The 15,512-nt window shown below is 58.7% G+C and overlaps 2 protein-coding genes across 2 annotated transcripts; both read right to left on the bottom strand.

The window, feature by feature from the left end:
* Window positions 1–416: 416 nt before the first annotated feature.
* LOC128794388 (PHD finger protein 7-like) lies at window positions 417–4,272 on the bottom strand. The gene is made up of 9 exons (XM_053954192.1): window positions 3,845–4,272; window positions 3,424–3,515; window positions 3,237–3,338; window positions 2,834–2,958; window positions 2,592–2,757; window positions 2,399–2,505; window positions 2,070–2,183; window positions 1,812–1,930; window positions 417–1,658 (listed from the first exon to the last, which is right to left on the bottom strand). The coding sequence occupies exons 1-9, from the start codon at window positions 3,885–3,887 to the stop codon at window positions 880–882; spliced, it is 1,647 nt and encodes a 548-aa protein (XP_053810167.1). The 5' UTR covers window positions 3,888–4,272; the 3' UTR covers window positions 417–879.
* Window positions 4,273–11,094: 6,822 nt separating this feature from the next.
* Window positions 11,095–15,012, bottom strand: LOC128794303 (uncharacterized). The gene is made up of 8 exons (XM_053954056.1): window positions 14,587–15,012; window positions 14,170–14,261; window positions 13,983–14,084; window positions 13,045–13,169; window positions 12,806–12,968; window positions 12,613–12,719; window positions 12,285–12,398; window positions 11,095–12,145 (listed from the first exon to the last, which is right to left on the bottom strand). Exons 1-8 carry the CDS (start codon window positions 14,627–14,629, stop codon window positions 11,095–11,097), a joined length of 1,797 nt encoding a protein of 598 aa, XP_053810031.1. The 5' UTR covers window positions 14,630–15,012.
* Between the last annotated feature and the right edge of the window lie 500 nt (window positions 15,013–15,512).

Genomic DNA, 15,512 nt, shown 5'->3' with positions numbered 1-15,512 from the left:
AGCCCCAGCTCAGAAACACTGCCTAACAGGGTTTGCCACTCTTTTTTCCTGTTAGCCCTTGAAGGCATTTTGAAAGTAACATTGTTTGGCAACTTCTTCAAGGAATAGAAGCGGTACGCTTCTAAGCAGTCAAAGGTTTACTGGTTTCCTTGTACTTTCTATCTGGTATCCTTATGCTTCCTTTGGCGTTCTGGAAAATAATGAAAATCTAACAAATTCTTTGGAGAAGGCTCTTAGTCCACTACTGGGAGAAGTACTGACCGCTCTCACCGTCACTTCCGGCAGTGCTGCCGTGTGCCGTCGGGGCCGTGCTGGGCGGCGAAAGCAGGGGCGGGACCGTCCCCCTGCGAGCTCTGCAATTCCCAGTAATCGCTGGTCCGGCACAGGGACAGATAACGATGACACGGGTCTTTGGGGTAAAGGCTGGATGAGTTTATTAGGCGGACAGAACTAAGAACAAAGTCCAAGCTGGGGGGTGAACAGAAGTTTTTGGGCAGAGGAGGGGTGTAGGAACATTAACCAATGAGGGTAAAGCTGGGGAGTGGTCTAAGGTGGGACTAAACTATTGTAAACCTATCAGGGAAAATAGGGGAGTGGAATAACACTAATAGGGGGTCGAGTATAACAAAATAGACAGGGAACACTCTGGAAGGAGGGGTTGGGCCAAGGAGGATTGTCAGGGAGAGTTTGGAAAACAGGGGCAGGGATGGGGAGGATTGACAACTTGGAAGGGAGGAAGGAGGTTAGGGATGGGCTTGGGAAGATTGATAACTGGGGAGAGGAGGGATTAGGGAAGGGAACAGGGGACAAACGCAGATTTAGCACAAAAACACAGCACCACATGGCAGCAAGCAGATGGACTAGAAAGAAAAGATGCCCCTATGTGCTGCTGTTGTAGGTCCCAGTTGAGGCCCGGCGTCGCTGGCGGGAGCGGTTGCTCCTGCGGGACACCCCTGACGGTGCCCCACTGCGCCTGGGCCTCTGAGCCCTTGCTGCTGTCCTGCTGCTCCTGTCCTGGCGACTCCTGGACAGGACAGGTTGATTCGAGGCCCGGCGCTGCAGGCGGGCGTGGCTGTGTCTGCAGGATGTCCCTGACGACGTCTCCCTTGGCCTGGGCCTCTCAGTCCTTGGTCTTGTCCGGCTGCTCCTGTCACGGCGACTCCTGGACCGGGCAGGCGGACTCTGGGCCTGACCTTGCTGGCGGGCGCGGCTGCATCCCGGGGATGCCTGTGAAGGTGTCTCCCTTCGCCTGGGCCTCTCAGTCCTCGTGGTTGTCCTCCTGCTCCTGTCACAGCGACTCCTCCATCGGACGGGTCCTTCTGGGGCCCGACCTTGCTGGCGAGAGCGGGTTGGCCTGCAGCTGGGCCCAGCACGTCTGGAATGGACCCTGTCCTCAGGGTCAGACGAGGTGCTGTACGTTGAGCTTGATGTGCTGGGGCTGCTGGTGTCCAGTGAAGAAGACAGCAGAGACTGCAGCCATACTGTGTGCTGGTGGCTGCTGCTGGTCTCCGCAGATGGAGACTGGGGATCCAGCCCCGATGGCACCAGGGTGCTGGAGCTGGGGCTGATGGCCTCAGGTGCTGAGGAGCCATGAGCAGGCTCCAGTCCTGACTGTCTGGTCAGGCTGGGGCCACTGAGCTCTGACTCATCCCTGGAAGCTGTAAGGCCAAGCGGGAATGTCAAAGACCACCCAGGCCCGAGGCAAGCCAGGCCAGAGCAGAACCCCCAGCCCTTCAGGAGCAGACGGGCTCTGCCAAGCCCAGCCTGGGCACTGTCCCCAGCCCAGGGGCACCGGCTGCTTTGCCTCCTACCCGTTCCGACACCAGCACAGCTGTCACACTCCCAGCTCTCTATGCGGTTTCTCAGGCCAGAGCAGCGCCTGTGGGTGCCCTCAGCAGCGCAGGAGGAGCACAGGAGCAGCTCCCAGGGCCTGGGGAGGCAAACGGGCTCGTGGACAACGTGTCCACAGCACAGGATTGTCCAGACAAATTCTTCTGTTTCTTTCCCCTGTGAGCCCTTGAAGTGACACACGTATCCTGCAGAGCCTCAGGTGCAGCTCCCCAGCTTACCCCTCTTCCTCTGCCTCCTCCCTGCCTCCCGGGTAAAGGCAATCCCTGGCAGTGCACCTGCTGTGCCTCTCTCCTAGATCCGCAAAGGCATCGTTGTCCTCCCATGTTGGCAGTCTGACGGAGAAAGGAAAAGCTGATGAGTTTCTGATCTCCTGCCCTCATGGAGGTACAGGTTGTCCCCTGCTCTTTCTCCAGCGCTTTTCCAAGTCCTGTGTGACGCTGAAGCCCAGACTCACGGGACAGGGCAGGGCCAGGACTTCTGGGGCAGGGCCCGGCACAGCACAGCACTTGCACCTCCTGTCCTGTGAGCCAGGCAGAAGGACACCCACCTGAAGGGAATTCGGATCCCCATGATGAACATTTCAACTGTGAATGCCGCCTTGTCTCTGCACAGGGGGCACTGAAAGGCTAAAGCACCAGCGCGCATGGCCTGTCCCTGCAGGGCAAACAGAAGCAGGGTGAGCAAGGCCCTGGTGCTGCTGAGCACCTGCTGTACCCTGGGGCGGAGGGGATGGCTCCTACCTGGATGCAGTCCCTGTGGAACCAGGCCCTTTTGCACGCTGGGCACACCAGGGTTCTGAAGGTCTTTCTATCCTCCACAGGCTCCATGCAGATGAGGCAATCGGTGCCTGGCTCTGGAGTCGCCTCCACTCTGTCCTGCTCCGGACTGTGCTCAGGGCAGAAGGAGCTGGAGGAAAATGGGTGGGCAAAGTGAGAAATGCAACGCAATTCCACAGGGGTGGCCAGAAGGGGAGAGGAGGTACCTGTATGGGGTAATGTATACATTGACACAGCCGCCCTCCTTGGCACAGGGCAGGTGGAACCATCTGTCACAGTCCTCCTTGCAACACATGATGGTTGCCCCGCTCTGGCCACAGACGCAGCAGCGCTGGAAAGAGCCAAGCAGCCCCATCAGCAGCAGCCTCGGGGCCTCCCCAGGCAGCCCCACGGCTCCAGGCAGGGCGTAGGATGTGGCCACTGCTGGGTCTCAGCCCACAGAGCCGTCTGGCGGAGGAGGCTCCTGTGCCAGAGCCTCTGCGCAGCTGCTGGGAGCCAGACTTTGTCCCACAGCCGGCCGGAAGGGCAGGCCTTTCATTCCAAGTGTCTGGGCTCAGCTCTGGCAAACCTGGCCTGGCACAAATCTCCCTGCTCTTGTCAGGCTCTCACCTTTAGTGCCGCCCGCCAGACTGCAATTTGGATATCTCTAGGAAGAAATCCCATGAGTCCAACACGATCGTTATCTTGACGAAAAAGTAGAGTGGCAAAGAACTGCAGCAAAGGGGATGAGCAGATGAGGAGAGAGAGGCAGGAACTGCCCATTGCAATGGTGGAGGGAGCACCTGGAGCCACTCACCAGGCAGAACACGTGGGCACAGAGCCCGCACTTCTCCAGTTTGTCACCGCACATGTCCGGGTCAGCCTCTGCACGGCGACACAGCCTGCAGGCTGCAGGGCACAGAGCCAATGGCAGCGGGCATGAGCACCTCTGCGGGGCTCTTTGCCTGCAGCAGCATCGGCCCCAAGGGCTGCTCTGTCCCTGCCTGCCTGCCTGGCTGATGGGCAGGGCTGGAGGCCTTGGAGAGCAGGGGCCATTGCGGGCACGGGTGTCCCAGGAGCTGCCCCTGGCCCAGCTGGGCCCCACTTGGGGAGGAAGGAGGCTCCCAGCCACGGCATGGCTGAGCAGCTCCTGCCTCCCCCTGCCTCTGCCCTGGGCCCCACATCGCCTGCCACAAGAGCCCCTGGGCCAGGCCGTGGGAGGGCGGCTTTGCCCTCACCTGGCTCCCTGGCACCAGGGCCCTCCTGCTTGCTGCAAGACATGGCAGCTGTCAGCGGTGAGTCCCTGTCCCGAAACGCCACCGTCTCCTCCAGGTGCTGGTCCTCTCTCTGTGGGAGAAAGAAGACTGGGGAGTTTGCAGCACAGGCCCAGAGCCACGAGGGCACCAGTCCCTGCTCAGCCCTGCGTGAGCCCTGCTCCTGTCCGCCTTCTCCTCCCGTCGTCACGTCGAGGAACACCGCAGTCTGCTCTGGTTGTTCCTCCACTGATTCTGGGCAGGGAGAGGCAGGTGAGCCTGCAGCACAGGCCCAGATCCCGAGGTGTGGGGTCCCTCTGGTCCCTGGGCAGCAGCGTCCGGCCCTGCCTTCTCCTCCCGTTGCCAGGTCGCACTGACACACGGCCTGAGCCCAGCGTTCCCTTTTTTAGGGCCTTGGTCGCACGGGTCACAATGGCCACTCTGACATCAGCATCGTGCAGCCAAAATCGGGGCAGCCACAGCCTCAGGTCCCTGGCAACCACTCGAGGCAGCCCCCTTGGGAACCCAGGTTCTCAGATGGGTGCAAAGGTTTGGTCAGCAGGGAACCAGGCAGGGACTCCTGCAGCGAGTGCAGGGTCAAATGCCAGGCCCCGAGGCAACCATCGGGCACTGCTCTGCTGCTGCTCCTGGGGCTGCTCCTGCAACTTTCACACAGACACAGGGCTGCCTTCTCTGTCTCAACCCTGTTCAGCACTGGACAGCAGGACACAGTAAAATGTTGTCTTGGCTATATGATCGAATTATTCAAAGTTTTGCAAAGACTCACATTCAAAGCACACACAAAAGAAACCCGCAAACCCTGCTACAAACATTCAATTGACACAAAAAGCATATTCCTCTTCAGAAACACAGGCTAACACTTTGGGCCAATGCTTTTTCCTATTAGATCTTTGAAAGGATTTCAAACGTAACATTGGGAACTTCTTCAAGGAACAAACAGGAAATGCTTCAGACCTCAAAAAGTAGATTTATTAATTTGCTTTCACTTTCCTTTTAGAATCCTTACGCTTTGCCTGGCATTCCAGGAAATCCAACATAATATTAGAGGAAGTTTCTGAATTCAGAGTTTTTCTCGAGGACTTTCTTTACATACGTACAAGGAACTGTGCCTGTAACATACAGAGATGCAGTGGTTTCCCTGACTGGCCATCACAAGATGACGTTATACACTCCTCTATACTAAAAAACTTCTGTTGCCTGGGAATTACAAAGCTTCAAGCACTTCTAGAGGCTTTCCCCTGTGCAACATCACTAGGTCCCTCTCTGCTCAACTCTCAAGCCTGTCCAGGTCCTCAGTGAAAGGCAGCACAGCCGTGTGGTTCATCAGCCCCTGCTCCCGCTTCTGTCCCATCAGCAAACGTGCTGAGGGAGCGCTCCGTCCCTTCTGCCGGGTCACTGGGGAATAAGGCAAACTAGACTGGCCCCAGCACGGCCCCCTGAGCTCGCAGCTATCTGAGTTTGGAGCTCCACTGTCCACTTCTCTACGCCGCTGTCCCTGAGCTGCCCCACGACCGTGATATGGGAGGCCGGGACAAAGCCTCGCTGAAGTCCCGGCTGACAACAGCCACTGCTCTCCCCTCACAAACCCAGCCAGCCAGTGCAGCAGAGGTGGCTGTGAGATTGGCCAAGCATGGTTTTCTGTCGCTGCAGAGATGGACACAAGGCATACACATACACCTGTGCAGTGACAACAATGGCCTAGTCTTTATTACAAATTGTTCTCAAGATTTATAACCCGAAAAAAAGTCTGGTCCTAAGGCACTAGTTACATCCAAACAGCTCATTCTATGCAATGGACAAAGCAATAGCTTATTGTCTTTTATTGGTACAAAGCATTTAACGTCAATAATTCACTGGCAAGAGTTTACCACAAATTATCAAGGCACATACGCTGCTGACTAAGGCACGTATCCTCTAACTACCAGTAACCCTGATGTGTTTTTCAGTTTTCATGCTAACGGCCTTGCTTTCTTCCTTGCCATGGATAAACTTGTATTTTATTCATTTCTTCTTCTGCAAACTCAGTCGTTTGCCCTGCAGGACAGCAGCTAAGCCCATCCATGGTTTTCCCTTCCTGTTATTCCACACTCTTAGAGATGACATCCAGGAGGAGATATTCTGTCACTTTCTGGGGATGGAGCTGAGGCTGATGGGCCTGCAGTTTCCTGGCTGCTTCTTAGTGCCCTTTTGGAAGACTGCAAAGATGCTGGCGTTCCTCCACTGCTCACGCCTCTCTCTGAGGGTATCACCATCCCTGACCTGCTGGCAGAGCGCCCTGTGCCAGAGGCAGGAGCAGAGATTTCCCTTGGCCCCAAAAGGGAACGCTGGGCTCAGGCCGTGTGTCAGTGCGACCTGACAATGGGAGGAGAAGGCTGGGCCGGACGCTGCTGCCCAGGGACCAGAGGGGCCCCACACCTCGGGATCTGGGCCTGTGCTGCAAACTCCCCACACTCTTCTTTCTCCCACAGAGAGAGGACCAGCACCTGGAGGAGGCCATGGGTGCTCCGGCTCAGGGACTCACCACTGACAGCTGCCATCCCTCACAGCAAGCAGGAGGGCCCTGGTGCCAGGGAGCCACGTGAGGGCAAAGCCGCCCTCCCACGGCCTGGCCCAGGGGCTCTTGTGGCAGGCGATGTGGGGCCCAGGGCAGAGGCAGAGGGAGGCAGGAGCTGCTCAGCCAGGCCGTGGCTGGGAGCCTCCTTCCTCCCCAAGTGGGGCCCAGCTGGGCCAGGGGCAGCTCCTGGGACACCCGTGCCCGCAATGGCCCCTGCTCTCCAAGGCCTCCAGCCCTGCCCATCAGCCAGGCAGGCAGGCAGGGACAGAGCAGCCCTTGGGGCCGATGCTGCTGCAGGCAAAGAGCCCCGCAGAGGTGCTCATGCCCGCTGCCATTGGCTCTGTGCCCTGCAGCCTGCAGGCTGTGTCGCCGTGTGTAATAAATTAGCTCCAGGGCTGCCCGGCTGCCCAGTCAGTCCAGGGAAATCCTCGGCTGACCGGTCCGCGCGGAGGGGCCGATGGTATCCGGATAGCTCCACCAATGAAGACGAGAGGACTCCTGCGCTGCTATGATCCTCAAGGCTTTATTATGAGGAGTAGAGGAAAGAGCAGAGGAGATAGGGAGACAAGCACTCGAGGAGGGAGCAGGGTTCCAAGAGCCCCGAGGGAAGGAGGGACTGGGTATATAAGGGAAAAGGAGAAGGAGTGGTTATGGTACAAATCAACCAATGGGGAAAAGGCACAAGGGAGGAGACAGGATGGGGTGACAAACTGTAAAACAATGGGGTTACAGAGGAGGAGTGGTTTTACAACAGGGGCCAATGGGGGTAACAGAAACAGAGAACTTTCTGGAACTAAGGAATACATTAACTTTGAGTGACAACTAACTGAGGCAAATGATTCATAGGTCTAAACTGCTGTTGTCTCCCAAGGGAGTGCAGGGACCCCTCCCACAGCCGTGCAGAGGCTGACCCCTGTGCTTCCCCAGGCCCTGGCAACAGCTCCTGTGTGCTGCCCAGGGCACCCACGGGCGCTGCTGGGGCCTCACACCAACCAGAACCAGCTGGGGTGTGACAGCTCTGCTGCTCTGGGCACGGCTCTCGGGCAAAGCCCTCGCGTGTCCCTGGGCTGGGGGCAGTGCCCAGGTCGGGCTTGGCAGAGCCCGTCCGCTCCTGGAGGGCTGGGGGCACTGCTCTGCTCCGGCCCGGCCGGGTCTGGGGGGCCTCTGGCATTCCTGCTTGCCCTTCCAGCTGCCAGGGATGAGCCGGAGCTCAATGGCCCCAGCCTGGCCGGACAGTCAGGACTGGAGCCTTCCCGTGGCTCCCCAGCAGCCAAGACCATCAGCCCCAGCTCCGAAACACTGCCTAACAGGGTTTGCCACTCTTTTTTCCTGTTAGCCCCTTGAAGGCATTTTGAAAGTAACATTGTTTGGTAACTTCAAGGAACAAAAGTGACATGCTGGGGCTGTCACCCCTCAACGAAACCTGCCATGGACTGGGGCTGGGGCGGTCACCCCTCAGGGAAACCTGCCATGGCAGCCACCTCCAGAGTCTTTGATATATGTGTTTCTTTGCTGAATGCCCATCAAAGACCAATCTAGCATCTTTGCAAACGAGCATGACATTCAAGGCCATTTAAAATTGAGTGTGAACAAATTAGAAAAGATAAGATTTGTTAACTCTAAACTTCCCTTTTTATGACTACCAGTCAATATATGAAAACAATAGAGAACTTGTTTCTTGTATCTGACTTCAAATATCCATAATGCAAGATTGATTCTGAAGGCAGGAAAAAAGAAAACAAAGAAAATAGGATATAGGCTATCTTCCCAAGGCACAGAGAAGAAAATAAACATTAGAAAACTGTAGAAAAAAAAAGTTTTTCTTCACCTTCCCAGTAGCTGCTGCTTGAACTTTTGTTGTTTTTCTTGTCCCTCTCAGAACAAGGCACGTTACAGCTTTATTGTCTCAGTGGTGTATTTCCCCAATCGCTGACTTGCCATTTAAGCTCTGGTTCATCAGAAATCCATGACAAGAGATTCTCCGTGGAAGAGAGTTGCACAAGCCTCTGGATTCCTGACTCTTCACCTCTGCCAATGCCCACAGCAATCTCCTAGCACACCTGAGCTTCCTGTCTTTCTCTGAGAGACAGATTCAGCTAAAGTCAAGGAAACAGGGCAGGGGAGACCGAGACCTTCCCTTGAGATGCTTTCGGGAAGGCCTGCAAGGACCCTGCCTTCCTTCGGAACAGAGGTGGCCGCGACACGTGGTGTTGGCTGTCTCACCCTAGGTGCCCCCTCTATTCCAGAAGGACTTTTGCCCACTTCATCACTTGTCTGTCCCTCCAGCTCCAGGGCCTCAAACGCGCTCTGTAAGGTACCAAACCTCTAAGTCAGCTGCAAGTATTGAGAATAAGGCAGTGAGCATGGCTCTAACTTGGGTTTTTTAGTCAGGTTTACAATAGATTTTGAGAAGAAGAAGAGAGAAGGGGTAGATAGCACACAAGAATCCAGCACAGTCTCACCAGCTTTTTCAGCTGGGTTCTTGAAGCACAATGCCCAGCGCTTGTACTGCGCCGACTTTTTGTCAGGCCCAGGATAATTTGGGTGCCAAAGTCCTGTTGCCTGCAAACATCACACTTTTTTACCCAGCTGGAGCTGATTTCAGCATATTTGCTGAGTTGACTTTATGAGTGTTTTCCTTATCTTGGCAGTTCTAGCAGATGGCCTTATGGCCCCTAAATTCTGCATCTTTTGTGTCCACTATCAGTGGGCATCCCTCTTCCCAAGCTTTGTCAACTTCCCTCTGGGTCTGAGATCAGTGAAACATGCCCAGCCCTGAGTCTTAAAAGACAATTCTAGCGACAAATACTTTGCTTTTCTAACATTAGGCCACCACTTCGAGCTTGCAGGCTGCTATGTGTGTCACAGGTTAAATGTCTCTTCTTGTTGATCAGGCTTGGAAGGGCGTAAAGCTCAAGCATTACAGGACATGCTTGCTTCAGGAAATGGGTCCTCTCGCACAGTTTGCAACAGGTGCCCGCCCGCGCCTTCCAGAGTGCCAGAACGTTCCCGGCGCCATTCCCGGGCTCAGGGCGCTGCCTTGTGGGCGAGAGCCGCCATGACAGCGCTGGCGCCGCGCGGCGGGGGCCGGAGGGCGGGAAGGGGCGGGCGGGTGTGAGGGGCGGGGCGGCTCCCGCCCAGAGCCGCGCTCGCGCCGCGCCCTCAGCGCGTTCCGCCGCGCTGCTGGGAGCGTGCGGACGTTCCTCGGGCTCTGCGAGGAGCGTGTGGCCGCTGCGGCGTCCCAGCCCGCAGATCTTGCTGCTGCCCGAGGCTGCAGGGCCAGAGCTGCCGTGCGCCGTGGCACTGCCAGAGCCCCCCGGCAGAGCCGGGCTGGCAATGCCGACACCTGAGGGAAGCCCTGGCATGGCACGGCCGGGGCACTGTCCCCAGCCCAGGGGCACCGGCTGCTTTGCCTCCTACCCGTTCCGACACCAGCACAGCTGTCACACTCCCAGCTCTCTATGCGGTTTCTCAGGCCAGAGCAGCGCCTGTGGGTGCCCTCAGCAGCGCAGGAGGAGCACAGGAGCAGCTCCCAGGGCCTGGGGAGGCAAATGGGCAAAGGGAGCCAGGTGAGGGCAAAGCCGCCCTCCCACAGCCTGGCCCAGGGGCTCTTGTGGCAGGCGATGTGGGGCCCAGGGCAGAGGCAGGGGGAGGCAGGAGCTGCTCAGCCATGCCGTGGCTGGGAGCCTCCTTCCTCCCCAAGTGGGCCCAGCTGGGCCAGGGGCAGCTCCTGGGACACCCGTGCCCGCAATGGCCCCTGCTCTCCAAGGCCTCCAGCCCTGCCCATCAGCCAGGCAGGCAGGCAGGGACAGAGCAGCCCTTGGGGCCGATGCTGCTCAGAGGTGCCCATGCCCGCTGCCATTGGCTCTGTGCCCTGCAGCCTGCAGGCTGTGTCGCCGTGCAGAGGCTGACCCCTGTGCTTCCCCAGGCCCTGGCAACAGCTCCTGTGCTGCCCAGGGCACCCACGGGCGCTGCTGGGGCCTCAAACCAACCAGAACCAGCTGGGGTGTGACAGCTCTGCTGCTCTGGGCACGGCTCTCGGGCAAAGCCCTCGCGTGTCCCTGGGCTGGGGGCAGTGCCCAGGTCGGGCTTGGCAGAGCCCGTCCGCTCCTGGAGGGCTGGGGGCACTGCTCTGCTCCGGCCCGGCCCGGGTCTGGGGGGCCTCTGGCATTCCTGCTTGCCCTTCCAGCCGCCAGGGATGAGCCGGAGCTCAATGGCCCCAGCCTGGCCGGACAGTCAGGACTGGAGCCTTCCCGTGGCTCCCCAGCACCCAAGACCATCAGCCCCAGCTTGGAAACAGGGTTTGCCATTCTTTTGTCCTGTTAGACCCTTGAAGGCATTTTGAAAGTAACATTGTTTGGTAACTTCAAGGAACAAAAGTGACATGCTGGGGCTGTCACCCCTCAACGAAACCCGCCATGGACTGGGGCTGGGGCTGTCACCCCTCAGGGAAACCCGCCATGGAGCGGGGCTGAGGTTGTGACACCTCAGGGACACCCGCCATGGAGCGGGACTGAGGCTGTGACACCTCATGGAAACCCTCCATGGACAACTGGGGAGATGAGGGATTAGGGAAGGGAAGAGGGGAAAAGCACAAATTTAACACAAAAACACAGCACCACACAGCAGCGAACAGATGGACTAGAAAGAAAAGATGCCCCTATGTGCTGCTGTTGTAGGTCCCAGTTGAGGCCCGGCGTCGCTGGCGGGAGCGGTTGCTCCTGCGGGACACCCCTGACGGTGCCCCACTGCGCCTGGGCCTCTGAGCCCTTGCTGCTGTCCTGCTGCTCCTGTCCTGGCGACTCCTGGACAGGACAGGTTGATTCGAGGCCCGGCGCTGCAGGCGGGCGCGGCTGCGTCTGGGGGATGTCCCTGACGACGTCTCCCTTGGCCTGGGCCTCTCAGTCCTTGGTCTTGTCCGGCTGCTCCTGTCACGGCGACTCCTGGACCGGGCAGGCGGACTCTGGGCCTGACCTTGCTGGCGGGCGCGGCTGCATCCCGGGGATGCCTGTGAAGGTGTCTCCCTTCGCCTGGGCCTCTCAGTCCTCGTGGTTGTCCTCCTGCTCCTGTCACAGCGACTCCTCCATCGGACGGGTCCTTCTGGGGCCCGACCTTGCTGGTGAGAGCGGGTTGGCCTGCAGCTGGGCCCAGCACGTCTGGAATGGACCCTGTCCTCAGGGTCAGACGAGGTGCTGTACGTTGAGCTTGATGTGCTGGGGCTGCTGGTGTCCAGTGAAGAAGACAGCAGAGACTGCAGCCATACTGTGTGCTGGTGGCTGCTGCTGGTCTCCACAGATGGAGACTGGGGATCCAGCCCCGATGGCACCAGGGTGCTGGAGCTGGGGCTGATGGCCTCAGGTGCTGAGGAGCCATGAGCAGGCTCCAGTCCTGACTGTCTGGTCAGGCTGGGGCCACTGAGCTCTGACTCATCCATGGAAGCTGTAAGGCCAGGCAGGAATGTCAAAGACCACCCAGGCCTGAGGCAAGCCAGGCCAGAGCAGAACCCCCAGCCCTTCAGGAGCAGACGGGCTCTGCCAAGCCCAGCCTGGGCACTGTCCCCAGCCCAGGGGCACCGGCTGCTTTGCCTCCTACCCGTTCCGACACCAGCACAGCTGTCACACTCCCAGCTCTCTATGCGGTTTCTCAGGCCAGAGCAGCGCCTGTGGGTGCCCTCAGCAGCGCAGGAGGAGCACAGGAGCAGCTCCCAGGGCCTGGGGAGGCAAACGGGCTCGTGGACAACGTGTCCACAGCACAGGATTGTCCAGACAAATTCTTCTGTTTCTTTCCCCTGTGAGCCCTTGAAGTGACACACGTATCCTGCAGAGCCTCAGGTGCAGCTCCCCAGCTTACCCCTCTTCCTCTGCCTCCTCCCTGCCTCCCGGGTAAAGGCAATCCCTGGCAGTGCACCTGCTGTGCCTCTCTCCTAGATCCGCAAAGGCATCGTTGTCCTCCCATGTTGGCAGTCTGACGGAGAAAGGAAAAGCTGATGAGTTTCTGATCTCCTGCCCTCATGGAGGTACAGGTTGTCCCTGCTCTTTCTCCAGCGCTTTTCCAAGTCCTGCGTGATGCTGAAGCCCAGACTCACGGGACAGGGCAGGGCCAGGACTGCTGGGGCAGGGCCCGGCACAGCACAGCACTTGCACCTCCTGTCCTGTGAGCCAGGCAGAAGGACACCCACCTGAAGGGAATTCGGATCCCCATGGTGAACATTTCAACTGTGAATGCCACCTTGTCTCTGCACAGGGGGCACTGGAAGGCTAAAGCACCAGCGCACATGGCCTGTCCCTGCAGGGCAAACAGAAGCAGGGTGAGCAAGGCCCTGGTGCTGCTGAGCACCTGCTGTGCCCCGGGGCGGAGGGGATGGCTCCTACCTGGATGCAGTCCCTGTGGAACCAGGCCCTTTTGCACGCTGGGCACACCAGGGTTCTGAAGGTCTTTCTATCCTCCACAGGCTCCATGCAGATGAGGCAATCGGTGCCCGGCTCTGGAGTCGCCTCCACGTCCTGCTCTGGACCGTGCTCAGGGCAGAAGGAGCTGGAGGAAAATGGATGGGCAAAGTGAGAAATGTTGGATCTTCTCCCAGGGGCGACCAGGAGTGGGGAGGAGGTACCTGTAATCTGGAATATACTGTGTGACACAGCCGCCCTCCTTGGCACAGGGCAGGTGGAACCATCTGCCACAGTCCTCCTTGCAACACATGATGGTTGCCCCGCTCTGGCCACAGACGCAGCAGCGCTGGAAAGAGCCAAGCAGCCCCATCAGCAACAGCCTCGGGTGTATTTTGGCCTCCTGGACCCGGGTTCCCGGTCAGGTGGGGAGACCCTTTACTGGCCGGTCCGCGGGGGGCGGCGATGTGGTACGGATGGCTCCACCAGACAGAGAGGACGCTCGGATACCTGCGTTCCTCAAGCATTTATTGAGGGTAAGGTGGAGGACGTGTGAGAGGATGAGGAGGCAGGAGAACAATCACTCGAGAAGGGAGCAAGCTCCGAGAGCCCCAAGGGAAGGCGGGACTGGGTATATAACAGGAGAGGAGTGGGAGTGGTTGGAGTACAAACGGTCCAATTGGGAATGGGCTAATGGGAGGAGCAAGGATGGGATGACATACTCAAAGCCAATGAGGGTACGGTGAAGGAGTGGTCTTACAAAAGGAGCCAATAGGGGTAACAGAAACAGAGAACTTGCTAGAACGGGGGAGTACATTAAACGCTGATTGACATTAGTTAGGGAGGGTGCAGTACATGACGAACAGGTCCCCTTAGACTTCCGCCACCTCCTACAGGAGTGCAGGGGCCCCTCCCACACTCGGGGCCTCCCCAGGCAGCCCCACGGCTCCAGGCAGGGCGTAGGATGTGGCCACTGCTGGGTCTCAGCCCACAGAGCCGTCTGGCGGAGGAGGCTCCTGTGCCAGAGCCTCTGCGCAGCTGCTGGGAGCCAGACTTTGTCCCACAGCCGGCCGGAAGGGCAGGCCTTTCATTCCAAGTGTCTGGGCTCAGCTCTGGCAAACCTGGCCTGGCACAAATCTCCCTGCTCTTGTCAGGCTCTCACCTTTAGTGCTGCCCGCCAGACTGCAATTTGGATATCTCTAGGAAGAAATCCCATGAGTCCACCACGATCGTTATCTTGACGAAAAAGCAGAGTGGCAAAGAACTGCAGCAAAGGGGATGAGCAGATGAGGAGAGAGAGGCAGGAACTGCCCATTGCAATGGTGGAGGGAGCACCTGGAGCCACTCACCAGGCAGAACACGTGGGCACAGAGCCCGCACTTCTCCAGTTTGTCACCGCACATGTCCGGGTCAGCCTCTGCACGGCGACACAGCCTGCAGGCTGCAGGGCACAGAGCCAATGGCAGCGGGCATGAGCACCTCTGCGGGGCTCTTTGCCTACAGCAGCATCGGCCCCAAGGGCTGCTCTGTCCCTGCCTGCCTGGCTGATGGGCAGGGCTGGAGGCCTTGGAGAGCAGGGGCCATTGCAGGCACGGGTGTCCCAGGAGCTGCCCCTGGCCCAGCTGGGCCCCACTTGGGGAGGAAGGAGGCTCCCAGCCACGGCATGGCTGAGCAGCTCCTGCCTCCCCCTGCCTCTGCCCTGGGCCCCACATCGCCTGCCACAAGAGCCCCTGGGCCAGGCTGTGGGAGGGCGGCTTTGCCCTCACCTGGCTCCCTGTCACCAGGGCCCTCCTGCTTGCTGCAAGACATGGCAGCTGTCAGCGGTGAGTCCCTGTCCCGAAACGCCACCGTCTCCTCCAGGTGCTGGTCCTCTCTCTGTGGGAGAAAGAAGACTGGGGAGTTTGCAGCACAGGCCCAGAGCCACGAGGGCACCAGTCCCTGCTCAGCCCTGCGTGAGCCCTGCTCCTGTCCGCCTTCTCCTCCCGTCGTCACGTCGAGGAACACCGCAGTCTGCTCTGGTTGTTCCTCCGCTGATTCTGGGCAGGGAGAGGCAGGTGAGCCTGCAGCACAGGCCCAGATCCCGAGGTGTGGGGTCCCTCTGGTCCCTGGGCAGCAGCGTCCGGCCCTGCCTTCTCCTCCCGTTGCCAGGTCGCACTGACACACGGCCTGAGCCCAGCGTTCCCTTTTTTAGGGCCTTGGTCGCACGGGTCACAATGGCCACTCTGACATCAGCATCGTGCAGCCAAAATCGGGGCAGCCACAGCCTCAGGTCCCTGGCAACCACTCGAGGCAGCCCCCTTGGGAACCCAGGTTCTCAGATGGGTGCGAAGGTTTGGTCAGCAGGGAACCAGGCAGGGACTCCTGCAGCGAGTGCAGGGTCAAATGCCAGGCCCCGAGGCAACCATCGGGCACTGCTCTGCTGCTGCTCCTGGTGCTGCTCCTGCAACTTTCACACAGACACAGGGCTGCCTGCTCTGTCTCAACCCTGTTCAGCACTGGACAGCAGGACACAGTAAAATGTTGTCTTGGCTATATGATCGAATTATTCAAAGTTTTGCAAAGACTCACATTCAAAGCACACACAAAAGAAACCCGCAAACCCTGCTACAAACATTCAATTGACACAAAAAGCATATTCCTCTTCAGAAACACAGGCTAACACTTTGGGCCAATGCTTTTTCCTATTAGATCT

This window comes from Vidua chalybeata, chromosome 12, assembly GCF_026979565.1.
Source record: "Vidua chalybeata isolate OUT-0048 chromosome 12, bVidCha1 merged haplotype, whole genome shotgun sequence".
Taxonomy (NCBI): domain Eukaryota; kingdom Metazoa; phylum Chordata; class Aves; order Passeriformes; family Viduidae; genus Vidua; species Vidua chalybeata.
This window is presented reverse-complemented; position numbering and strand designations above follow the sequence as displayed.

Coding starts and splice junctions, on each gene's coding strand:
- LOC128794388 (XM_053954192.1), bottom strand. CDS start 3,887: ATGTCTTGCAGCAAGCAGGAGGGCCCTGGTGCCAGGGAGCCAG. Junction 2,758..2,833: donor GTATACATTACCCCATACAG/GTACCTCCTCTC, acceptor ATTTTCCTCCAG/CTCCTTCTGCCCTGAGCACA. Junction 1,659..1,811: donor CTGTGCTGGTGTCGGAACGG/GTAGGAGGCAAA, acceptor TTGGCCTTACAG/CTTCCAGGGATGAGTCAGAG.
- LOC128794303 (XM_053954056.1), bottom strand. CDS start 14,629: ATGTCTTGCAGCAAGCAGGAGGGCCCTGGTGACAGGGAGCCAG. Junction 12,720..12,805: donor TCCACAGGGACTGCATCCAG/GTAGGAGCCATC, acceptor TTTGCCCTGCAG/GGACAGGCCATGTGCGCTGG. Junction 12,399..12,612: donor GGGATCCGAATTCCCTTCAG/GTGGGTGTCCTT, acceptor TTTCTCCGTCAG/ACTGCCAACATGGGAGGACA.